We start from the raw sequence: 26,663 nt of genomic DNA, 5'->3' as shown, positions 1-26,663 counted from the left end.
GCATGGAACCTCTCCCCAGATCACCCCTGCCGCTGTACTGGCCGACGATAGTCCTCCATGGTAGTGCAGAATGCGACGCCATCAGCGATCCATGCTTTCCCATCACGACATCACTTCAGACGCAGCCGTTTGTGTTGCAGTGCCAATGGCCGCCTAAGTATGGGACGGTAATTTCTCTAGTCCGGCTGCTGTTACTCTGCTACCAATGGTGCAGAAGACATAACGTTACAAGAAGTCCAGCACTGGTTCTCAGATGCCAGACGTAGATAGGAAGGAGCCTCGATGTGCTCACCACTGCGATCCTCCCCTGTGGCGGTCATACGTCGTCGACCAGAACCTTGTGGACGAATATGGGTGCCCTCACGTTCGCTCGCCGTAGAATGACAGGCCGTTGTCACATCAGAGTGCGCCACATATCTGGGTATTGCGCGAATCGACCAGCCGCCCAAATGGAGACCCACAGTGATCCATCTTTCAAACTCTGTCGGTTCTTGATAGCGCTGTCTTCCACTAGTACGTGGCATCTCCGTGTTCACAGTAGTCACTCAACATCTGACGCTGTTCACGCCCCTTATATACCCTACCAGGCCTGGTAACAATACTGAACACGAACAGTACTAATACACTCTGATGGGAGTCCAGCATGTCACAGAGAATTGTAGCTCTAATCGTGTACATACCTGCCGATGGCGCGTATGTGTGGGAAATTACATTGACATCTGACTATGTCTTCTGGGCGCTTCATGTATTGTGAGGCAGTGTATCTTGATGAAGGTAAGCTGCTGTCTTAGTTGGTAATGACTGATGAAATAAGGTAGATCGTACATCGTTACTGAAGTCTTCGCCAGCTAGTTATGGAATACCACTTTAACCTCGATTTATGAGCCTGGTCTTTGAGTTGGGAAACTGTGAATGTATATTGCGGCCCAAGACGGTACAGACTCAATTCAACGGTACTGATTTGAGGTCACGTTACTTGGGGTAGTAGCGTTCACACTCTACTACGTTTTCGGTCATCGAATTAGTCTCTATCTTGATTTTCACGTTCTAAGAAGTTTGTGATAATGATTTGCCTACTCTTTGTCAGACTGCGACATCAAAATTTATGGTAAGCTAACATTCAATGAAAAAAGTAGACTTTCGTGAAAAGTCTTTTAAATTTTCCCACTGTTACCAAAGAAGGTAATCACTTGTATGTTACAGAATCGTGAGGAAACAAGCTATGTGCTGCTCAAATACTGAACAGTACTTTCAAACACGAGGTGTTTATGCTTTCAAAGGCAAGGTTTTTTTACAGCATCTCACCGATAGTCTTTTGCGATCGATAGACGAGAACAGGTAGTAATTTTTTGTTGCAAAATACGTTTTTTAAGCAGTCGTTTATGAGTTTGAGACAGCGGTAAGGTTCTGAGGAATGTACACAAAAAGCACTATACGACAGGCAGTTTCGAATAAGTTTAAAACAAGGCTTCAGAGTACGCGCTTAGCTTCATTAGATGCTTCACACCTAAACAGCAATGACCGTCCGACTCTGTCGAGCATGGCAGGATTGTGCTTTTATGCCGCGAAGAGCGTTACTGATTTGGCCAGTCAGCTCAGCGCTGGCGGCAGCAGGACTAACGTACACCACCCTTTCGTCCTGTTCACTGAAAATAAAAACCAGGGGCGTCAAATCAGGCGAATGTACTGGACACACTACAGGTCCTACCTCACAAAACCAATGTTCCCAAATATCAATTGCCAGATGCGCTCCAGCAGCTGCGCGGGGTAGCCGTGAGGTCTTGAGCGTCTTGTCACGGTTCGCGCGGCTCCCCCCCTCGGAGGTTCAAGCCCTCCCTCGGACATGTGTGTGTGTGTGTGTGTGTGTGTGTGTGTGTGTGTGTGTGTGCGTGTGTGTGTGTCTTGTCCTTAGCGTAATTTATTTTAAGTTAGATTAAGTAGTGCCTAAGTCTAGGAACCAATGACCTCTACAGTTTGCTCCCGTAGCCCTTACCATAAATATCCAATTTTTTCCACTCCAGCATCAACGCTGAAATGGGCTGAGGCTCCAGTTAGATAAGTATGATATTCAGAAACAGACATTCACGAATGGTACAGTAAAGGGTGGAAATAACAGTTGTTCAAGACGTATGCTCTGCCACACACCGAAGGTTGTTTGTGGAGTGTAGATGTAGATGTATAATTTTTTCACGACACTCTGACCCAGCTTTCAGAGCTGTGTGGAAATCCGGCTATTCAGCTTGCCCCACGAACATTTGTGACAACTTTAGAAGGATTGTAAAGGGTGTCTTGAGAAACAATTCGAGTACATGAGACTATGTCCGGAAACATAATCCAGTGACTGTACAGAGCGTCGAAGCTATAGGCGCTAGTATCTGCAACTAGGCTACCACTTCGGCAGCAAACGTGACTTTGTACGCTAACGGACAGCAGACAGAAAAGTCTCGCAATGTTGTTTGTTATTCAGTGATCGCTATGATTGCCACGATAGTCAGTGGAGAAGATGTAGCTTCATACTAGACAGGCCTTGTTTCCTACGAATGCGATGATCTGTTGCCTACATAGATGAGAGTTTTGCACACAGATTTCCATCCGCCATTTATTTTTCTCCCGGAACCCTGTAAAATCGTCTATGTTTTTCGGTACACAGGAGAAAAATAAACTGCAAAAGGAAAGCCGTGTCTGAGACCATCATCGACCAAGGCAACAGATCATCCCACCTGTTGTGTCCTGCCCACTCGTCTCTTAGGTAGCCTAAAGGATGCTGCTTTCTCGGATAGCTATACAACAGTTCAAGCAAATCACATTAATGGTTTCTATTACAATAAAGTAGATTGACAATACTTTGAGCCGCAAGCGGCGATATGCAAATAATCAATGTCCTTTGCTATATGCAGTGTCCATGCAAGCAACTGTATAAATATTAATTTTAACAATGAGCAGCCTCAGTTGCACCGTTTACCTAGAATTTACCTAGGTTTCAGTAGGGATAACCCAACCTTCTTCAGAATAACAGAATCCACCGTTTGTCTATAGTGGACATCGTCAAACCAAAACTACAAACCCATAAATCATCGTCACATTGGTAAAGCTTATCTCAGAGATAAGATACAGTCTGACAATAATTTATGGATTAGTAGTTTTAGCTTGACGATGTCCACTATAGACAAACGGTGGATACTGTTATTCTGAAGAAGGTTGGGATTTCCCGACTGAAACCTAGGTAAATTCTAGGTAAACGGTGCAACTGAGGCTGCGCATTATTAAAATTAAAATCCATGCGAGCAATTAATATAAGTCACAAGTCTCAGTATAACAGTTAGGATGAAGTCCGGGTCTACTAGTGTCCGTCTTCTACTGTCCGGCCGAGACTGGCAGGAGCGGCGCCTATTTTCTCTTCGTATAGGGGCCGCTCCTGTCCTGGTGCGATCCTAGTCAGCGTACTATTGGCTGACGTCTTCTCAGAGCCTTCTCTGCTCTTGCGTTCTTTCTCTTCGTGCCGGCCGGAACACCACTCGTAGCAAATAAAGTCTGTCAAGCAGTAGCTAGCTCCATTTTCTCCACTGACTATCGTGGCAATCAGTTGCGATCACTAAATAACTGACAACATTGCGAGAGTTTCCGCCTATAGTCCGTCACCATACAAGGTCATATTTACTGCTGAAGGCGTAGCCTACTGCCGGGCGCCAAAGCCTGTAACTTCAACGTAAAATAGCGTCGTTGAACGACGTTTCTGACCACAGGCGCCTATCCTAGATTTTCCTCGATTTGGTCCTCAAGACACCCTCTGCAGCCCCTCGAAGTTTGTTAAGACACCCTGTAAAAGAACATTTTTGGAAGGTGACTACCAACAGTTGTCCAGTAATGCATAAAATGCGTGTTTGACCATCAGCTGCTCTTATTTTAAACTCAAATATTGACCGGTTTCATCCAGAGATTGTTTTCACGGATTCTATCCAAAAGCCGGTGGCGGTGGCCGAGTGGTTCTAGGCGCTTCAGTCCGGAACCGCGCGACTGCTACAGTCACAGGTTCGAATCCTGCCTAGGGCATATATGTGTGTGATACCCTTAGGTTAGCTAGGTTTAAGTAGTTCTAAGTTACAGGGGACTGATGACCTCAGATGTTAAGCCCCATAGTGCTCATAGCCGTTTAATTTCTATCCAAAGATCTCAAAAAGTCACATGTAGCATACAGGAAATATTACTAATTCTTTTCGAAGGAAGTGCAAAATATACATGAATACTTACAGGGTTAAAACATTTAAGCCACAACGCCAAATCTGTCATTGTTTAAATAATGGCCATGTCTCATATGTAGAGTATTTCATGAATCCCATTATATGACAAAGGACTTTCAGATAATAACAAGCGTAAACAGAGCAGTACTGGAGAGAAGATCAGAAGCATAAGCATTACAATTGTACAAAATATTGAGGAGTTGGTCAAAGATATTTAGAAAGTATTTTCGTCATATGGTATAAAAATATTTAGATGACAAGTTTCTTGCTAAATGCAGAGTACTTGACTACCTTTAGTGAACAACATTGGCATAGTTTCACAAGTAAACAGAAAACTAAGTTGCTATCCCCAAACATAGAATAAATAGATTTTACAATATAAGGTAGAAAACATTACAGAACCCTAATGTTGAATAGTATTATAATCATTGCATACACCCCATGAAAAGTATATAAGCAAACGTCAGTTGTATCATAAACGTAATGAAAATAGTATTGAAACTTTTATTATTACGACTATTAATCATTATTAATTATATCATATACTACAGGTAATTTTTTTGTATCTTTGGATAGAATCCGTGAAGATGGCCTGTGACTAAAACCGGTCGATATTTGCGTTTGAAATAGAAGCAGCTGATGCTCAATCATGCATTTTATACCTTATATAAGCCTGACACAAAGACAGCCGAGGGGGAGCCGGGGGGGGGGGGGGGGGGGCGCAATAACGCAGGGGCAAGAAGCTGCAGTTCCATCGCGCAGTTCTGACACTACAGATGTGCTATCTAAAATGGCGTGGCATGGTACTAGAATCACTTCATAACGGCTATAGTAGACTACTGTTAGATGCCATTGTTGGCAGCGACCAGATAGAAAACACTAATGGCCTGGAGTCTACCAACTCCTATCAGCTTGTTGACGTCGTTGTGGATAAACTATAGCAGTTTTACACGCGAACGAGCACTTACTTCGCTAACACCAACCTTTTTGTCGCCAGCAACCCACGAGTGCCCTGCCGCAGCGGAGTCATCCCAAGCATCGACCTCACCAAGTGGGCAGAGTTCGCTGTGCCTTCGGCGCCGGCAGCCACCTACGTCAGCAACATCGCCTCCGTGTTCGACGTGCTCGGCAGGAGGAAGAAGAAGTAAAGCAGAAGTGGCGGCTAATCCAGAATGTACTGGTGTCTGGTGAGCACCGGCAATCTCCGACTTACTCGGACAGATGACGGGGATCACGAATCGCTGCTAGGGGGCTGTGCATCAAACAGCATCTTGGGCCAGCTACGTCGACAGCCACGCCGTCGAAGGTTGTGTCAGTGCCAACTCGTGCAACCTTTCCTATCTCCCAAAGTACCACCCACTCGACAGCGCCTGGTGTACGCCGGTCACATGCAGCGGAATTCTCAATCTGCACGTACTCTTTCAGAATGCAGTGTTTACAAGTGACAAGTGAAGTTCGACGGTAAACTGTGGTTGAAAACTGCAACAAACAAAACACGAACGGTCGTAAGGCAGTATGCTAGTGGCTGCTCAAGGACCAATTAGGTTTGTGTAATAAACTATTTTGTTAAGTTTCTTCTCGTTACTATTTCAAGAGAGTATTCATTGCTCCGTTTACAGTATGCCATAATCGTCTTTTGCAGTGTGTCGAGTTTGGCTCAACGATTTGTTCCTTCTTACAGATTACATATCCCCGATTTCATTTATAAATCATCCCTAACTTTCAAAACAATCTTAAGAATCTCAAGCGACTGTGGACGCTTACATATTACATTTAATATTCAACCATCATCTTTTGTGAAGCAAGATATTAGTCATGTCAGTCTTCGCAACTGCTACGACTAACGGCAAAGTGTATTGTGTCAAAACTCCAAATTGTGCTACGTTTGACAATTCCCAAGAACTATTTGTAAGATACCTGTTGGGGTTATAAGAAAATATTTATTTGGCTTCAGTAACATTACACAGCTGTTGTGACATGCTCTGATAGATGATGTATAATCATTCCATACTAATACCATAAGGTCTTGGTTTCTTGTATCATAAAACACCCTAGAGGTAGTTATATATTTTTGTATGTCTGTGTATGTAACGAACAATTAACGAACGAACTGTAATATACTCGTATGTTAAGTTGTTTATATAGTTACAATATCTGTAAACAAACTGTATATAAGAATCGGATGCAGAACCTTTGGTGTCAGCATGTCAAACATAAGTTTATCCTTTTTTTATCGCTTATACATAATTTGAGTATTAAATTCCTTATATTTATTATATTTAATGATGTTCTTTTTATTAATAACAACCTCCTAAACTGAAATGAAATGAATTGTTGACAATTATTAAAAACACTAGTAGTTCAGTTACTGTTTTATTCGAAGCAGAAACACGACACGTTTTATGAGCAAGCTTCATCATCAAATGTCACGTTATCTTTAGATGTAATTAAAAAGCGTGATGTTACATTGTCTGAACTACATGTTCAGCAACATTTCTAGCATGTAGTCGTACATAACTCTGAACAGAGAAATGACGACTGTCTACTGAATGCAGGGACGTGTTACTGAACATTAAGTTATCTCTGATATTGCATGATACAACGCCCTGAAATGTATTGTGAAGCAAGCAATGTTCAATCATAGAAAAATTATCGAGCAGTGTTAATGCATTTTCAGGTTGAAAACTAACGGTATGTTTCTCCATCATTATTCATATTTTCTTGAAAATGAACTTTCAGCTAACTTTGGTCACTCCAAGTCTTTATAAACAGTCCGTGACATAGAATTTCATCAGTTATTTGTGTTGGCTCTCGATAGATGTGACTCGGAAGGCATCCTATCTGTTTATACACGTATCACCGCTGCATCTAGTAACCTATCCTGGGAGACAAAGCACTTCATTCTCTTCCAGCACTGACGTCTGGCTCTCTTAACTATCAGCGAAGGCTGATAGTTATAAATGTATCGCTAACCATACCTCGCTGGAATTCTCTCGTATTTATAAGTAAACATTGCTATATTGTCTCATTACTTAACACGTATAGAACAAACCGAAAAACAACACAGCGAAAGTTCCTTTACGCCTGTCTCTTATATGATGATGTTTTCGTAGATCTAATACACTTATTGTCCATATCTCTCGTCCAACTCTGGATCAGCTAATTCGTATACATTTTCAACAGGTTTGCCAGCAAATTTTAATATTTCTTCATACAAGCCAAAAAACGTTTCGATCTGTCCTGCTTCCTCACAGCATTCGTTATGGCTATCTGCTCTCGAATTCTGAACTCTGTGTGCTTTATTTTTGTGTCATGTCTCCTTTTCCTTCGAGCTTTCTCCTGATTGTTGCTCTTACATTCTCAATTAAACCTTTTCTTTGTTGTGATAATTCCACATTCTCTATAATCAAATTGGGTATTACTTCTCCTTTCATTACTAAATGATGTGTGCTTTCGTGTGCTGTGCAGTTGATTACATTCTTGAATATATGAAAACATTTTCCCCAGGGGTTGTATGTAGTAATTTTATGTCAAAATATGCTAATTTACTTTTCCACTCTCTGAACACTGCGGACCATTCTCTCGTAGTATGGTTTTTGGTGAACCCTCTTCGGCGACATATTTGTCCACCTTCGCCACAACTGCCTTTCCCTTCACTTTACCGATTAGTTACAATTTTGTAAGCTTAGTAAAGACATCAAACATAATGAAACTGTATCATCCTCCTTCAGTAGCTCTGGGTAGCGGAACTTAATGTGCTGAAATGTTTTGCATGTTCCCTTGGACAGCTTTATTTATACTTTTCATCCTTTGACAGCTGGTTGTTCTTCTTCCCGTGTTCTTGAAAATGACGGTTTCTTCTTAACTGTTGTAAACATTTTTACTGCGCATTCCAAAGGGACAATGTCTGAGTATGTAGTTCATTAATTTGCCATAAACTTCTCAGGTCAACCAATTTTCCAGTGTGAATCATCTACCTTCCCCTGGATAGGATTCATTTTTATTAAGATAATACTCTTGTATTTTTTATCTTCTTGTTCAACTGTAGCTCGTATTGGTTCCAAATATGGATTTTCCTCTCGCAGCTAGTGTAAACTTTTGCGTATGGTTTTAATCTCAGCTCCTTGCAGTATACTCGTACCTTTGATGTATACGTAATTCTGTATATTCCTTTTGATTTCATTAACTTTTCTTTCTGTTTCATTTCTATGAGCATTTAGGAAAGTGTGTCTGTTATCACTTCTGCTCTTGTTTCATGTATCTTATAACAATATCAAATTGCTGTAGAAGCATTGACCACCAGGTCAATCTATCATGTAGCAGTCTGCCCCGCTTCAGATATATTAAAGCTTTTCGTCAGTTATAATTATTTTATTGCGTTCCTAAACACAGTAAATAAACTTTTACAGTCTCCAAACAATTCTAGAGCTTTCTTTTCAGAGATGCTGTAACTCTTTTTGCTGTTTTCCAACCCACAGCTAATGAAGGGCATTCCTCTCTGCTGTTTTCCTCTATCCTCCACTATTTCTTGAAACAAATGGCATCCTGTCCCTTTATCGTTTGTATCAGAGGCATGAACATTTAGCGTAGTGCAATATTTGAGAGATGGCTAACGTTTCCTTGATTAGTTCATACACTCATTGGCATTCAGTTATCCACATCTAGATGCTACTCTTCTCGCACAGCTTCGCTGAGTTTGGACCATTCAACACTTGACTAAGAATGAATTTATGATATTGATTTCAGTTCCTTTTTCTTTCTTGGAGGAGTTGCTTGCTTGATGGCTTTTATTTTCTCTGGGACAGGTTAATTACTTTCTGCGGTATGTAGTGTCGTAAAAACTTGACCCTTTCCAGTAAAAAATTCAGATTCTGCAATTTTCAAAGCCATTTGGCTCTGAGCACTATACGACTTAACTTCTGAGGTCATCAGTCGCCTAGAACTTAGAACTAATTAAACCTAACTAACCTAAGGACTTCACATGTAGCGCCTAGAACCGCACGGCCACTCCGGCCGGCTTTCAAAGCCATTTCTGCTCAAATGTGTGAAGTGAATAGTTCTTCTCGTATCTTGCAGGTTATTCCTGAGATCAGCTTGGTTATCAGAATTTCATCCAGCGTTGTTATGAATGCAGGCATAGACACACACATTATGAATGGTATACAATCTTAAATCGATAATTTTTCCCATTGAAAAGAAATGCCGTGTACTTTCGATTTTCTTTTGCCAAGGGCTGCTGTCAGTATTCACGTATTAAATCATTACACGTCATATACATATATCGAACTTCGTTAAATACATGCGTTATTTCTGATATATTATCTGGATTATCGGTTTTGGTCCTTATGAACTTGTCGAGATGTTGTGCGTCTAACGCTACTCACACAATTCCATTGCAATTGTTTGCAACAGTCAACAGTTTTTTCTTTTTTTTGTAGGCCGAATTACCACATTCATACTACACTGTTCCAATTTGCTGAGTTCTTCTATTACTGCAGTCCTTTTGGTTGATACGGTTTCACTACAAACTGTAAACGATGTTTCACTTTTAGCTTATATTCATATTACATATGATCCTAGGTTGGTCTGAAAAAACTGCTTATATTTAGTTACTAACGTCTGTAACAACTCTCTTTGTTTGGTGATAATATTTTCAATGCTGTTCACCTCTTCCATTATTTGCTCCTCCACTGTTCTGCTGCTTGTTGCTGCCCCATTGTTGCAGCACGCTTCTTGCTCTTTTCAAATTCATTCCATTCGCACTCTCTCAGTGTTAACTGACACATTCGTACTTCCTCTTTTGCTACATCTCTGTAGAAGAGTATTCTTTCTGTACAGCCTTTCTTGTAAACTCTACATATTTCGATCCATAGTCTATTTTAGCTTCATACTTGCTTAGCGTCTCCATTTCAAGAACAATGTCAACATTAATATCAGGTACTGCTAAAGACTAGTGTTACACTTTGAAGTTGCCTAGATTGACGGTTAAATAAACTTGCTTCGTTACTGGTTTAGTTAGTGATCCTGTGGTGCCTTCAGTTCTGACTTCAGACACTGGCATCCTTACCATCTTACTACTGAGATGGCTGTAACAGTACTGCCACTGTCTACAAGAGTTGTTCCCTGCATTCCACTTCATCTCTATTAAAGACTGAAAACTGTCATCAATCTCCGCATTGTTTTAATCACTCTTAATAAACATTCCTTTTCTTCTTTATGTTTACACATTGTTAGCATTTCCTGTTTGCTGTTTTCTTCTTCGGTTTCTTTAAAACTGGTTCTGATACGTATGCCAGTACTTTGTCTGAATAGTGGCTAACTCCTTAATTTTCTTTTCCTTCGAATTTACCAGTATTCTGTGATTCTTTCAATTATACTGCGAATAACGTCAGGTTATCATTCTCATTCGACTCAATTCATGCAAGTTTGAAAATTCTTTGCTCCTTTCAACTTTACAATGTTTTTCATTAACTTAACTGCTACTTCATATTCTTCTTCTCCAACATCCTCCAGACTGCTGTTCGTCCCTTACCTTGTCTTTTCCTCCTCTTTACTTTGATCCTCTTTCCTCTTAACAGTCTCAGCTCCTTTCTCCCGACCATCTTCCTCCTCCTCTCATTCTGTTTTCTCCTTTCATTTCTAGTCCTCTGTCTCCACTTATTCCTCTTTACCAAAATCTTCTCCTTTTTCGTCGTTTACATCCTCTTGTTTCTCATTATCGTCGCTCTCCTCCATTTCTCTATCATCCACTGCAAGTGTCTCGCCTTCTTGAGCTTCTTCCTCCTCCCAAAACTATCTTCTTCTCACTATTCTTCTGTTTCAGCATCTTCTTCCTCTCCTTCCAGTTGGTTGGCATGTTCGTCATATTTCTCTTCTGTTTCCTCATCAGTAGCTTCTGCTCCGATACCTTCTTCATGTTTGACCACCAACAGAATTGATGGTCTTCAGATCTCTACCTTCACTTCATTTTGGGCATTGCGTATTACTTTCATGTTTACCTTCTTTCAGCTCCAACCTCCTTTTCTGTAAAGTTTCGAGCTGCAATGACTCTGCCTCCCATGGATTTTAGTGTTTGTTACTGCATCTATCCAATTCCATATGCTCCGCTTCTTGTTCTGTGTTGTCTTGAGTGGCGTTACATCGATTAGCGTCAGTGCTGTATCGCAAGGGGGTTGATTTGCTTGTCTTGCGGTGTTTTCCGTTGGTTTAGCCATAGTAATGTCTTCCTGTGTTTTGCGATTGTTATTTTTTCTAGTCTAGCCATTCATATAGTTCAGTTTCAGCACTAAGTTGTTATAGAAGTGTGATTCCGCTCACCCTGCTCTCCTCAGAAAACATCTTCATCCTTCCAGGTTCCTCCACAAACCCCATTTTGTACTCTGCCAGCAATTTCGCCAGTAATGCTGAAAGGAAGGAAGAAGTAAGAATGGGTTTAACATCCTATCTTCTTCCATCAAACTGCTGACCACAACTATTGCCTTCATTTTATCCCAGTGTTACTTCCTGGCAGATATAACTGTGTGGTGCAACGTGACACAGACCCAAGACCTTTGCCTTTCACGGGCAAATGCTCTACCGGCTGAGCAACCCAAGCATGATTCATGACCTGTTCTCACAGTTTTACTTCCGCCAGTACCTCGTCTCCATCCATTGTATTCCTATTCCTCCACAGTGTTTCCATAATTTCTATGGGGTGTAGAGACCCTCCTTATCTGAATTCTATGTTTTTGAACTCTGCTTTCTGACCATGCCACTAAAAATTCTCTTGCTGAGCCCCACACACGATAACATTTTCGAGATCGGCTATCTTACTTATTTCCTGTTCTACTACAGTTGTTTGTGTCTGCTTCTTTTCTACGTTGGTCTTTGTGTCCTCCTTTCCTTCTACACATTTTACCTGTTCTGCTACCTTGGCTTACACCTGCTCTGTACAATTGCAATTCTTTTCTCAATTGTCTGTTCCGTCTGTTCCTTTACAGTTTCGATTTTCATATCAAATTCTTATCTCACACTTTTAAACTCTTTCTTTAGGCCTAATTCAACTTTAGCATTGACACCTTGTAACTTAGTCTGGTTTTCATGTGGTCTTACCTATTAGTTGACTTTGGTTTGCTTGTGTTTCCGCTTCTAGCTTGTTTTGGCCTGGATTTGCTTCGGTTCTCAATTCTACTTTGAGTTTTCTCTGTCCAGCCAGCGTTTCAGTTTTCAGCTCGGCTTCTATTTTTGTTTCTGTCGTAATCAGCTTCTCTAATTTAATTCCAGTTGCTTCCATTTTGCTTTCTAACCACTTCATCGTATTAAATAGTTCACAGAGTATAAGATTGGTATTCATTTCTCCTGATGGACCTGCCTACACTGTAGTATTTGTAGCTGCTATGTCATCTGTCCTTCCCTCTTACTATACTGTACTACTTCTGACTACTTGCTCGGTCATTTCATTAACTGGTGATATCTTGATGCCTTTTAATCTAGCTTGTGCCCTAGTAAGAATAAACTGTCAAGTAATCGGTATCCCTTATCCAAAAACTGCTGAACTCGTCAATACTGGCGCTGTCAAGTGTCTACATTGATACTTTCACCTAACCTCATTACTCCGCTTGCCAATGACTGGTGACATAATTACACTTAGGCATGCACATACACATAATCACATTCAACAAGTACAAATATAAAACCATAATAATATTTATACAGGGTGATTTTTTCCACCGTGTACAGGCTCTAGAAATTGATCAGTGAGAGGATATGGAACAAGAAGGGGCTAATGAACTTCATCGTTTTCATGCTAGAGACCATTTATTCAATCATATTTTGTTACAGAGACCGTGGTCTAATACACGCTTTACCATGCAGCCGCAGTTACAGTACGCATGGTTTCCTCCTACAGGGGCCGGCCGCGGTGGTCTCGCGGTTCTAGGCGCGCAGTCCGGAACCGTGCGACTGCTACGGTCGCAGGTTCGAATCCTGCCTCGGGCATGGATGTGTGTGATGTCCCTAGGTTAGTTAGGTTTAAGTAGTTCTAAGTTCTAGGGGACTTATGACCACAGCTGTTGAGTCCCATAGTGCTCAGAGCCATTTTTCCTCCTAGAGGGTGGTACTGTTCCTTTTACGTCATGCCCTAGCGCCCTCTCCTCCCATAGTAATTGGTAATGTTGTGTCCAGTTCAGTTCTCTTGCTGATTCACCTTGCAGTGGATGTGATACAGCGTTGTACACAATAGTTCCGTATTCGAATCGCGAGCTTTCCCGCATGGTGTTTCCTTACAGAAAGGAAAACGGCAATGGGCGGAGGGCAGCAAGGTAGTATCAGGAGACCTACCCCACCGACAACAAACACAGAATTCAATGTTTGCAACAGTGTTTCGCCATGAGACAGATGGGGCCACCTTTACGCAGAGTGGTATTTTCAACTTGCATAATAGTCACCTGAGATATAGTACACAGAACCCCCATGGTATACCGTTAGCGAATCCTCAGTATCGGTGCAGCCGGAATGTGGAACCGCGATAATTGGCTACCGTATTTTGGGACCAGTCTTCTTTCCACGTCGCCTAACAGGCCGGGACTATCGGCGTTTCTTGCGAGTGACTTTGCCTCTCTTTGCAGAAGAAGTGCCATTGATGATTCGAATGGTTGGGTGGCTGCTACATTATGGTAATCCAGGCCACTTCGCCTTTAACATCCGGACGCATCTCCATAGTCGATCGAGGGGGTCAAGTTGCATGGCCTGCTTGTTCACCGGATCTCAACCCGTGAGATTTCTGGTTATGGAGCAATAATATGGAGACACTAGAGCAGCGAATTCATACTGCCTTTGACACTGTTCGAATGCAGCCTGGCCGATGAGAGCGTGTAAGACAGAACATGTTACGGCGCGTACACGCATGCGTCGAGGCACATAGAAACGATTTCCAGCACATACTGTAACAAACCATGCATTTCCGGACATAATTGATTAGACCTTGTTCGTTCCGTATCCTCCCATCGATCAGTCCCTAGAGTTTGTACACGGTGGAAAAAATCACCCTGTACAATTACTTAGACAGATAAGTTACTCCTCAGCTCTGACTGAATGTTTGTGCTTCAGTGTAACTATATCTGATTTTTTTGTGTAAAATTTACGAATATTTGAACTGTTATGAATACTTCCCCCCCCCCCTCCCCCCCATGAACCATGGACTTTGCCGTCGGTGGGGAGGCTTGCTTGCCTCAGCGGTACAGATGGCCGTACCGTAGGTGCAACCACAACGGAGGGGTATCTGTTGAGAGGTCAGACAAACGTGTGCTTACTGAAGAGGGGCAGCAGCCTTTTCAGTAGTTGCAGGGGCAACAGTCTGGATGATTGACTGATCTGGCCTTGTAACACTAACCAAAAGGGCCTTGCTGTGCTGGTACTGCGAACGGCTGAAAGCAAGGGGAGACTACAGCCGTAATTTTTCCCAAGGACATGCAGCTTTACTGTATGGTTAAATGACGATGGCGCTCTCTTGGGTAAAATATTCCGGAGGTAAAATAGTCCCCCATTCGTATCTCCGGTCGGAGACTACTCAAGAGGACGTCGTTATCAGGAGAAAGAAAACTGACGTTCTACGGATCGGAACGTGGAATGTCAGATCCCTTAATCGGGCAGGTAGGTTAGAAAATTTAAAAAGGGAGCTGGATAGGTTAAAGTTAGATATATTGGGAATTAGTGAAGTTCGGTGGCAGGAGGAACAAGACGTTTGGTCAGGTGAATACAAAATCAAATAGGGGTAATGCAGGAGTAGGTTTAATAATGATTTTAAAAAAATAGGAGTGCGACTAAGCTACTACAAACAACATAATGAAAGCATTATTGTGGCCAAGATAGACACGAAGCCCATGCCTACTACAGTAGTACAAGTTTTTATGCCAACTAGCTCTGCAGATGATGAAAAAATCGATGAAATGTATGATGAGATAAAAGAAGTTATTCAGGTAGTGAAGGGAGACGAAAATTTAATAGTCATGGGTGACTGGAATTCTAGAGTAGGAAAAGAGAGAGAAGGAAACATAGTAGGTAAATATGGATTGGGGGGTAAGAAATGAAAGAGGAAGCCGCCTGGTAGAATTTTGCACAGAGCATAACTTAATCATAGCTAACACTTGGTTCAAGAATCATAAAAGAAGGTTGTATACATGGAAGAATCCTGGAGATACTAGAAGGTATCAGATAGATTATATAATGGTAAGACAGAGATTTAGGAACCAGGTTTTAAATTGTAAGACATTTCCAGGGGCAGATGTGGACTCTGACCACAATCTATTGGTTATGAACTGTAGATTAAAACTGAAGAAACTGCAAAAAGGTGGGAATTTAAGGAGATGGGACCTGGATAAACTGACTAAACCAGAGGTTGCACAGGGTTTGAGGGAGAGCATAAGGGAACAATTGACAGGAATGGGGGAAAGAAATACAGTAGAAGACGAATGGGTAGCTCTGAGGGATGAAGTAGTGAAGGCAGCAGAGGATCAAGTAGGTAAAAAGACGAGGGCTAGTAGAAATCCTTGGGTAACAGAAAAAAATGGTTCAAATGGCTCTGAGCACTATGGGACTTAACTACTGAGGTCATCAGTCCCCTAGAACTTAGAGCTACTTAAACCTAACTAACCTAAGGACATCACACACATCCATGCCCGAGGCAGGATTCGAACCTGCGACCGTAGCGGTCACGCGGTTCCAGACTAAAGCGCCTTTAACCGCATGGCCACACCGGCCGGCGATAACAGAAGAAATATTGAATTTAATTAATGAATGGAGAAAATATAAAAATGCAGTAAATGAAGCAGGCAAAAAGGAATACAAACGTCTCAAAAATGAGGTCGACAGGAAGTGCAAAATGGCTAAGCAGGCATGGCTAGAGGACAAATGTGAGGATGTAGAGGCTTATCTCACTAGGGGTAAGATAGACACTGCCTACAGGAAAATTAAAGAGACCTTTGGAGAAAAGAGAACCACTTACATGAATATCAAGAGCTCAGATGGAAACCCAGTTCTAAGCAAAGAAGGGAAAGCAGAAAGGTGGAAGGAGTATATACAGGGTCTATATAGGGGCGATGTACTTGAGGACAATATTATGGAAATGGAAGAGGATGTAGATGAAGATGAAATGGGATATATAATACTGCGTGAAGAGTTTGACAGAGCACTGAAAGACCTGAGTAGAAACAAGGCCCCGGGAGTAGACAACATTCCATTAGAACTACTGGCGGCCTTGGGAGAACCAGTCCTGACAAAACTTTACCATCTGGTGAGCAAGATGCATGAGACAGGCGAAATACCCTCAGACTTCAAGAAGAATGTAATAATTCCAATCCCAAAGAAAGCAGGTGTTGACAAATGTGAAAATTACCGAACTATCAGTTTAATACGTCACAGCTGCAAAATACTAACGCCAATTCTTTACAGACGAATGGAAAAACTGGTATAAGCCGACCTCGGGGAAGATCAGTTTGGATTCCGTAGAAATGTTGGAACACGTGAGGCAGTACTGACCTTACGACTTATCTTAGAAGAAAGATTAAGGAAAGGCAAACCTACGTTTCTAGCATTTGTAGATTTAGAGAAAGCTTTTGACAATGTTGACTGGAATACTCTCTTTCAACTTCTGAAGGTGGCAGGGGTAAAATACAGGGAGCGAAAGGCTATTTACAATTTATACAGAAACCAGATGGCAGCTATAAGAGTCGAGGGGCATGAAAGGGAAGCAGTGGTTGGGAAGGGAGTGGGACAGGGTTGTAGCCTCTCCCCGATGTTATTCAATCTGTATATTGAGCAAGCAGTAAAGGAGACAAAAGAAAAGTTCGGAGTAGGTATTAAAATCCATGGAGAAGAAATAAAAACTTTGAGGTTCGCCGATGAGATTGTAATTCTGTCAGAGACAGCAAAGGTCCTGGAAGAGCAAGTGAACGGAATGGACAGTGTCTTGAAAGGAGGATATAAGATGAACATCAACAAAAGCAAAACGAGGATAATGGAATGTAGTCGAGTTAACTCGGGTGATGCTGAGGGAATTAGATTAGGAAATTAGACACTTAAAGTAGTAAATGAGTTTTGCTTTTGGGGAGCAAAATAACTGATGATGGTCGAAGTAGAGAGGATATAAAATGTAGACTGGCAATGGCAAGGAAAGCGTTTCTGAAGAAGATAAATTTGTTAACATCGAGTATAGATTTGAGTATCAGGAAGTAGTTTCTGAAAGTATTTGTATGGGGTGTAGCCATGTGTGGAAGTGAAACATGGACGATAAATAGTTTGGACAAGAAGAGAATAGAAGCTTTCGAAATGCGGTACTACAGAAGAATGTTGAAGATTGGATGGGTAGATCACATAACTAATGAAGAGGTATTGAATAGAATTGGGGAGAAGGGGAGTTTGTGGCACAACTTGACAAGAAGAAGGGACCAGTTGGTAGGGCATGTTCTGAGGCATCAAGGGATCACAAATTCAGCATTGGAGGGCAGCGTGGACGGTAAAAATCGTAGAGGGAGACCAAGAGATCAATGCACTAAGCAGATTCAGAAGGATGTAGGTTGCAGTAAGTACTGGGAGATGAAGAAGCTTGCACAGGATAGGGTAGCATGGAGAGCTGCATCAAACCAGTCTCAGGACTGAAGACCACTACAACAACAATGAATACTTAAACCTTCTGACTAATTTGTATACACAAAAGGGAATACTGGGCAGAAACTGTACCAGATGATGTCTATCAAACGTTTACAGTGTGTGGAATCGTGTCAGTCAAGTTCAGTTCTGATAATATGATCTGCAGTGAAATGATATAATGAATGAATTGTTATAAAACAAATTTCAACTACAAAGTTATTGTTGACATTTGAAGTGAATAATAACATATCATTCAACATTTTGCTGTCAAGTAAGTAGATGTTCACTGCCCTGGTTAAATAGAGTGACAAAAAATTTGATGTGAGAAAGTTCTGTGCTTGAGTGTAAACTAGAATATGTTTGTGTTTATACTTATTACTCTGAGATAACTGATGCAGTTAGAACGTTTTTCACGTCGTCTATGTTTATAAAAATTCAGCTAAGTAATGTACAAGCCAATTTCACGTTTGATAACGCTACTTTTGGATGGCAGGTTGCATTGTCTAGGAAAAGAAGAACTTGACGATTTCCTTTTTTCATTTTGGCATTGAAAGAGCCCAGCCATTCTCCCATACGACCATTCACCACTCACCATCCACGCATTTTTATTGCTTCGCCATGTGACTGGAAGCTTACTGACGTCTATGTTTTTGAAACAACGTGGCTTTGCTTCCATTCCAGTCGTCAGTGGCTTCTCCATTTCACACAGCAGTACAGCGAGACTTTCTGTGGACATTTTTCCACCGGTGCACTTTTCATCTCGAATTGCTAGCGATTTTGAATGGAGCACGCGATAAAACAGTCCCATTTCATCGGCATTGAACACGCCTTTCCGGGTCATAATTCACAATTAAGTTAGACAGTATTGTCTTCCATTCTGTTTCTACACTTTCTTGCACACCCTTAGCTTCCTCACACACTTCATTCCACATGATGTTGCGCCTAGCTTTGAAATTGTCCAGCCATCCTGTGGATGCCTTAAACTCTGTAATTCCAAGCTCTTTAGCGACTTTCAGAGCCTCACTCTACAACATGGGTCCAGATAAAAGCAAGTTTTTTTCCCGCGCACTTACGAACCATTCTCACACTATTTCGTTATTTGATCCTTTCCGGTCTTCTTCGCCTTTATTTTCATCTGACCGTTCCCTTTCGTCCATTCGTCCCAAATCTTATCCTTGTTTCTTAGAGGCTCATAAATTTGTGTTTTACCGCAGTTCCAACGCAACATAATTTCGCGCACAGAGAGTTTGTCTTTCTAACTCGCCTCGATTACATTAATCTTTACGTTAAGTGTTAACGACACATACCGTTTGTTCGACATCATGTTACTGTATCTCTTAAAGTGCTACTAGTCAACTGAAACTGGCAGAAAATAATGACCTTGCCGGGTAAAACCATTGTTTAACGGAACAATACCCACCTCTTTCACTGCGCACGTTGCAGCAGATTGTTGGTAGATGCGCAACTCTGTTACTGTATGCGCCGGCGTGCGTCAATAATGAGGAAAACGAGAAAGCCGACAAAGAGAGCACTGACGAACGAACCGTTTCCTGTGATGTACCTTACCGAGACTGAGCATTAACTTATTCGTTGTTGCACAGAGGCGCGGTTTTAGGTCCACAACAGCAGCGCCGCACTGCGCTGGACCTCTTTTCTTGGTTTTGCGCCGCTTAACACAGGTGTTAAAAGTAACGTCGTGGTAGAGTCGTGAATAACTAATGAACTGTAATACAGTAGTACTGTATAGGCTCTCTTCCCCATTATACAACGAATTATTAAGTATGTTCTAAGATTTGCTTTTCGTTTCCGCGTTAGGCACGTTCCGCTTTATACCAAAAAATCAGCATATAAAAGTGCACTGAATGCGTCGGTACTGAAATACGCGTACGGTTTGGGCAGGTTTCCGAATTATACACGTGCTGATTTGAGCAAGTTGTATATATTGGCTGAATCATTGGAAGATAGAAGCTGGCCAAAGTCCACATGAGCTGGTCAGCAAGTTAACTCGTCCACAGCCTCTTTCCATGTTGAGAGGAAACAGTCATCAGCAGTACAGGCAGATCAGCCTCGCGCTACAGACTGGCGCCAGGGAGGCGTAACAGGAGCACGAAAGCCAGGCGCAGGTCTTAAGAGGGAGGGGGATGATGGAGGTCGTTACCTCCACCGTAACCCCCAAAAAATGCAGTAAAAGCGTTTATATTTTACGTGTTTGAATTTCCAAATTTCACAGCTAACTGTCGAAGGATAAAGAATATGAAAACTAAGTGTCATGAAAGTTACAAGAATTTTTCAGATCTTAGAAGCTACATTTAACACAGAATTCGTCTCAGTTGCTTGAGTGAGGGCCAGCCAACATGGGTGGCGTGACCGGTAACATTCGAGCCACGTAAAGGCACATGCTTAGTCAGACCACACCTGCTATCAACAACAAATCCGCCATAACTCATAAGAAATGGAAAGAGCCTCTAAGAAGAAGGAAAAAAACTTTGTTTCCTGAAAGCAGGTATTCCAGTTCTCAAATGAAACCAAAGATGAAGCAAATTTCTTCTTCGTTATTTATCCATGTGAACTAATCAACCCAAAATTTTGTGTTCCCAGCTATATACACTGAGGTGACAAAAAGCCATGGTATAGTGACATCCACGTATACAGAAGGCAGTAGTATTCGAACACGAGGTATAAAACGGCAGTGCATTTGTGGGGCTGTCATTTGTGCTCAGGTGGTTCATGCGAAAAGGTTTCCAACGCGATTATGGCCGCACGACGGTAATTAACAAATTTTGAACGCGGAATGGTAACTGGAGCTAGATGCATGGGACATCCCATTTCTGAAATCGTTAAGGAATTCAATACTCAGAGATTCACAGCGCCAAGAATGTGCCGAGAATACCATATTTCAGGTATTACCTCTCACCAACCAAGTGCAGCGGCGTTTGCGTAGAGTTTCCAGTGCCAACAGGACAAACAACACCGTGAAATAACCACAGAAATAAATGTAGGCTCCTAATCGACTAATATTCCCCACAAAGCACTCAAAAAACTTACTACAGTATACCGACACACGCCACCGATCAAGAATCACTAATTACGACACTTGCAATGCAATGAAATAATAAATTACGATGCCTATAAAGCAATACATAAAAAGATAAAACACGAAAACAATGCCATCTCACCGAGCGAGGTGGCGCAGCGGCTAGCACACTGGACTCACATTCGGGAGGATGACGGTTCAATTCTGCTTCCGGCCATCCTGATTTAGGTTTTCCATGATTTCCCTAAATCGCTCCAGGCAAATTCCGGGATGCTTCCTTTGAAAGGGCACGGCCGACTTCCTTCCCCGTCCTTCCCTAATCCAATGAGACCAATGACCTCGCTGTCTGGTATCCTCCCCCAAACAACCCAACACAACCCAAACCAATGCCACCTACACCTATAGTTCAAATCAATGGAAAAGTTGTTCTGCGTTGTGGAAAGGCAATATACAAGTTAGCACATCCAAAAGAAATTAAACTAAACCTAAATGCACATAAGAGATTCTATGGTTTACCGAAATCCTGGCAGGGTCCCCATGTGTAAGTAGCGTGAGTAAAGGGTCGCTATGTGTAAGGTGCGTGAAGTGCACTTTGAATAAGAATATGCTATCTGACATTGAAGTCAATGTAAGAGATTGGGTCGCCACCGTCTCTAGCCACACGACAAATAAGAGGGGCTGAGTCGGAAATTTACTTAAGTTATTCATAAGAAAAACTCATAAAAGAACATTCATTATAAAGTCACTCATCAAGAATGGGATGTAATTATTAATATGATCCTAGCATTGTACACATTAATCAAATACTCAAATAAATCAAAGAGTGTGTGGCCACTTTGCCTAAGAGCAGCTTGCAGCAACATTCCTGAAGACAAGATCTAATCTAAAGCATTTGTTTAAAATATAAAGGGAACTCTAATTATTGGTCCTGTGCACATGGAAACGCCGTGGATGGGCTAATAAGGAAAACTACAAGGTAAATGGCATAGGTAACGGAGACGTAACATTGGTACACTGGATAAGATTCGAGGTAAGATTATTTATTCCTTAAAACATTGATGTAAGGCATCCACATAACTGCTATTGCCTGGTAACTAAGTACAATTTCTTGTGAAACGCTATACGACTCACGTGGTTCAAGGAGACACAATTTCTACGTACCATGGCCAAATTTTAGTCACATTAAACTACGCAGCCGTGAACAATTAATATTTTACAGAGGACAGATGACAATGGGTAATGGCAGAGGGCCAACAAACTCTAATATTAACCAAAGTGGATGGTTTCCAACGGACACCTAATAATGAAATAAAGAGGATTCACGAAGAGGCAAAAATTACCAAGGTTCGGAAAATAATAGAATGTACACACACGCAGTCGCAGGCATACAAACCTTCACACAACCGAGGGCGCACTTCCTACGTGAGATCGCTTCAACATATGCAATTCCTTTGTGCTACGTTCTTCTTACGGACCAAAGTCTGCATTAGAAGTCAAACTGAAAGTCTGCAAAAGCGTTGCATTCCTTGCTGCGACCCAGTGAAACAATTTTTATAAGACGAGACGTAAGACCAAAAGCTAAAAGCTCCCCTCTCGCTATAAGGCAACGCGCCACGCGGTTAAATCAACTCACCCTTCTTCAAAGAGACTTCGGCTGCAGACCCTCGGCGAGCTGGAACCAGACTGACCATTTCACACACTCCAAAGTCTCCCACGCGACCCTGTGGCCAGGAAAACCCAGAGATGAGGATTCCGCCACCAACCTAACACCGGTAACTTTCACACAAGGTGAGCAAACCTCTTTTCTTACCTGAAAACTACAAGGGATGGCCATTCTGTACGACTACCGCTGATTCTCTGCAGCACACTAAATTACCGTACAGCAAAATTAAACACATCGACATTCATTCACTCACGCATGCCAGAGGGTTCTGTATCACTGGAAAGCAAATAAAATGATAATGAAAGGGGACTACAGGACCCTTTCAATGTTCCCAAACAACGATGTATGTAATTTTTACGGATGACAATGCACCATGTCATTTGGCTAAAATTGTTCGCAGTAGGTCTGAAGAACATTCTAGACAATTCCAGCGAATGATTTGGCCGTCCAGATGGCCCAACATGAATCCGAGCGAACATGTATGGGACAAAATCGAGAGGTCAGTTCATGTACAAAATCCTTCAGCGGAAACACTAGCAATTATGGACGGCTTCAGAGGCAGCTTGGCTCAATATTTCCGCAGGGGGCTTCCAAAGACTTTCTGAGTCCATTATACATCGAATTACTGCACTAAGCCGGGCAGAAGTTGGTCCGACACGATATTAGGAGACATCCCATGACTTTTGTCACCTCAGTGTATTTAAACGTATAGCTTATGATGATTTGAAGATCACGTCATTGAATATGTCCTGTCGTTACTACGAGCTTCGCTACAAACGGCACCAACCATAACCTTTCATGTTACGCAGAAGCTATTACAGTAATACTAAATACATGGAAAACAGCTATTTAGCTGGTACGTAACACGTTTAGGTGGCATCCGAGAGCATTAGGATTAAATTGCTTAGCTACGCTAAGGACAGATGAAAATTCAGTCATGATCGTATTAGTATACAGAACTTACAACAAATATTTATGCATATTTCAAAGGTAACCGGCCATGGGAAGCGGTGCGAGGTCATTAGAATCAATTTTAAAAGGATAGAGCTAGAAACCCGCCTTTGCTTTGTCGAAAGAATTGCTCGGACGCTTACTATAAATGATTTAGGTTTATCAGTAGACGTGTTGAATCCACTGTGGTACACCTAGGAAATTCATTGACAATGTCGTAAGAAATGCGTAGGAAACAAGAAAAAGCTTCCATGATTGTTAAATGGAAAAATGCAGAGAAACATTTTCTGATGGTATAGGAAAATTTACGGCTGTCACAAGGAAAAAACTAGTGTAGAAATTTGCGACCTCAGACAGAAATTCTAGTACAGACTCAAAACTCAAGAAAATCACAGGTGATATATCAGTTGAGCCAACGAACATAAACGTTCAAGAAACTGGATAAAATTTTTTCGAATGAAAAACAGCCCACAGTTGCACTAAATTATGTTTATTTTAATCCTTGACCATGGTTTCTACTATAATAATACAGCCTTCTTCAGAAGTCACACTAATATATGAAAAATGTCTTAGCCCAGCGGCTGCGTCAAGACCAATAAAATAACTTCAACAGACATGAGCCTGTTTCGAACATAAGTAAAATTACATATGGCACCGTATGTCCTCTGCCACTACGACTGTTATACTCTATTAGTGTGACTTCTGAAGAAGGCTATATTATTATAGCAGAAACCATGGTCAAGGTTTAAAATAAACATAGTTTAGTGCAACTGTGGGCTGTTTTTCATTCTCCTCAATTTCTTAACGGTTGCTGTTGTCGCTGCCATAATGAAAATAATGGATAAAATTATCACAGAAATAAAATTTTAAGAATCTAGAACTTGAAGTCACGCAAATAAGAAGTTCAAACGTAAGAAAAATTGTGAAGCCAAGAAATATGCCTCAGCGCATAATCATCAAAGTGATACAAAATTTTTCAGTCAGAAAGTAAAGTAGGCCCATCTGGTTATGTACAACTAAATGCACTGATAAAGCAAGTTCGGTTTCCAAAAGTTTGAAATGACAGTAAGAAAACTAGTGTTACATACGGAAATTTGAAAACAGAAACGAAGTAACGGAGAATGCGAACTGACAACATTACAAAAGAAATTTGGAAATTTTACAAATCTACAACGCATGAAGTACGTTCGTTATTAAAGTTCTCTGGGACAAAAATAAATATGGAGGTGACCTACTGAAAGAAGAACAAGCAACGCAACCGTCATAAAAATTACAAATTCGCTGAGTCAAAGAATTTCATATTGATATGCAACACACTAACAGCAGACGAATAGATGAAAACAAACAAGTCATTCTCGGAAATTGCATTATTAGTCATTGATTCACCACTTATTGTGAATATTCTTAGTCCATCGCGGATCAACAAGATCAAAGCAGTGAAATGGACGAAACGCGTGATAGAAGAGAAAAGTATTAGGGAGAAATTGATGAACAGCACAAAAAGAATTCAAAAGAATACTTACGCTCACGAAGATTCACAACTCATAATTTTCGTCAACAGAGAAGAAAGCAATGGCTGAATACCCAGCCATTAAGCAGGGCACACACCAACATGGCGTGACATGCGACGTGACACATAAAAGATACAAACGTGCTAGTAGGATAGGTGTGCCGACTCTAGCCAAGATAATCACCTCATCATGTTACACTTCCAGTATCAGGCTACACACTTAGGCTCCTTGGTGCCTTCACTCCCTTCCCCCCCCCCCCCCCCCCCCAGAGAACCACCGGGTATTGATCAGGGTCACCCAGGGCATCACCCAGGCAATTGTGTTATGTGAAATATAAATGGCGGCAACCTCCTCCCCATTCACCCTCCTCCTACACCGCCCCTCCCCCCTGGGCCAATGAAAATCGAGAACTGCCTCCACACTTTCTTCTTTTATAACTGGGACACTTGAACGGGAGGGGTTATTTTGGAGATGGACAGCGTAGGGACAGAGAGAGACTGTATCTACATTAAGTCACATCACTTGAGTTCATTTGTTAACAACAGTTTAATATTACATCATTCGAGGCACCAGTAAAAAACACATCCAACGAGATGTCTCAGTGCCCTTATTATTCCATTTTTACGTATTTTTCACCCATTTCACAGTTTTGCTATTTTACAACTTAGACATTCTCGAGCTGGGTAACACAGGGGGAGGTTGTAGACTGTATCTATTTGTTAATAACAAATTAAAATCACATCGCTTGAATTCTATTTGTTGATACCAGTTTAGTATAAAGTGACACCAACAGAGAGCACATCCAGGGAGATACGTAAGTACTCTCATTTTTTACGTATTTTCCCCAATCTTCATATTTTGTTTCATAATTTTACTTATTTTTTCCAGTTATTCAAGATCCACCGCAACTGTTCCTGGCATCGCGTCGTCATCATAATGCTGTCGGACAATCACAAGGCAGTATGTATCCAAATTATTTATCACTCATAATGAAGCACACCTCCCAAGCTCCATCTTTTATAACTGGGACAGTTGAGTGGTCACCATAGGGAGAGGTTGTAGGTGCATCTATTTGTTAGTAACGAATTACGTCACTCGAGGACTGTTTGTAAATAACCATCTAAAATTTCGTCATTAGAGGAACCAGTAGGCACTACACCTAAACAGATATGAAATTACGCCCATTTTTCCACATTTTTCATTATTTTACGCATTTTAATCAATTACGTCAGTTATGTGTCGACGTCAACATCGCGTCTTCACGACATGATCATGCTCTAAGCCTAGCACAATAGCTAAGCGACCGCTGCCTTACTAGTGTGAGTGATATGACAGTGTTAAAAACGAACGCATTGGTGGAAATTATGACGCATTACCAAGCTCTGTAAGCACTACCGATTTCCAACCATGATACAGTATGTGCAGAACATATTACACTGCAATAGATAAACTACCACTACATTACTAACTTGGGTGATGTCATAGTAAAATTCTGATGTCTCCAACCGAAGATGCTGTATGTTTGTAACACAGCACTACAAAATTCTCACCTAGAGGCAGTGTCGATCAGCATCTGCAACAACCCCAGCCAGAGTCATATCGCCTGCAGGGTAGACAGCCCCTCGGACTCTCACGTGTGGTTG

At 41.5% G+C, this 26,663-nt stretch overlaps 1 protein-coding gene across 1 annotated transcript in view; it reads left to right on the top strand.

Annotated features, from left to right (window-relative positions):
• LOC126457748 (peroxidase-like) overlaps positions 1 to 6,289 on the top strand; it is a 289,734-nt gene extending 283,445 nt beyond the window's left edge. Inside the window, exon 18 of the mRNA XM_050094300.1 lies at positions 5,236 to 6,289. Within this exon, the coding sequence (XP_049950257.1) occupies positions 5,236 to 5,386 (151 nt within the window). The 3' untranslated portion in view covers positions 5,387 to 6,289. The remainder of the gene's footprint in view (positions 1 to 5,235) is intronic.
• Positions 6,290 to 26,663: the final 20,374 nt, after the last annotated feature.

Source organism: Schistocerca serialis, chromosome 1, assembly GCF_023864345.2.
Source record: "Schistocerca serialis cubense isolate TAMUIC-IGC-003099 chromosome 1, iqSchSeri2.2, whole genome shotgun sequence".
NCBI lineage: Eukaryota > Metazoa > Arthropoda > Insecta > Orthoptera > Acrididae > Schistocerca > Schistocerca serialis.
This window is presented reverse-complemented; position numbering and strand designations above follow the sequence as displayed.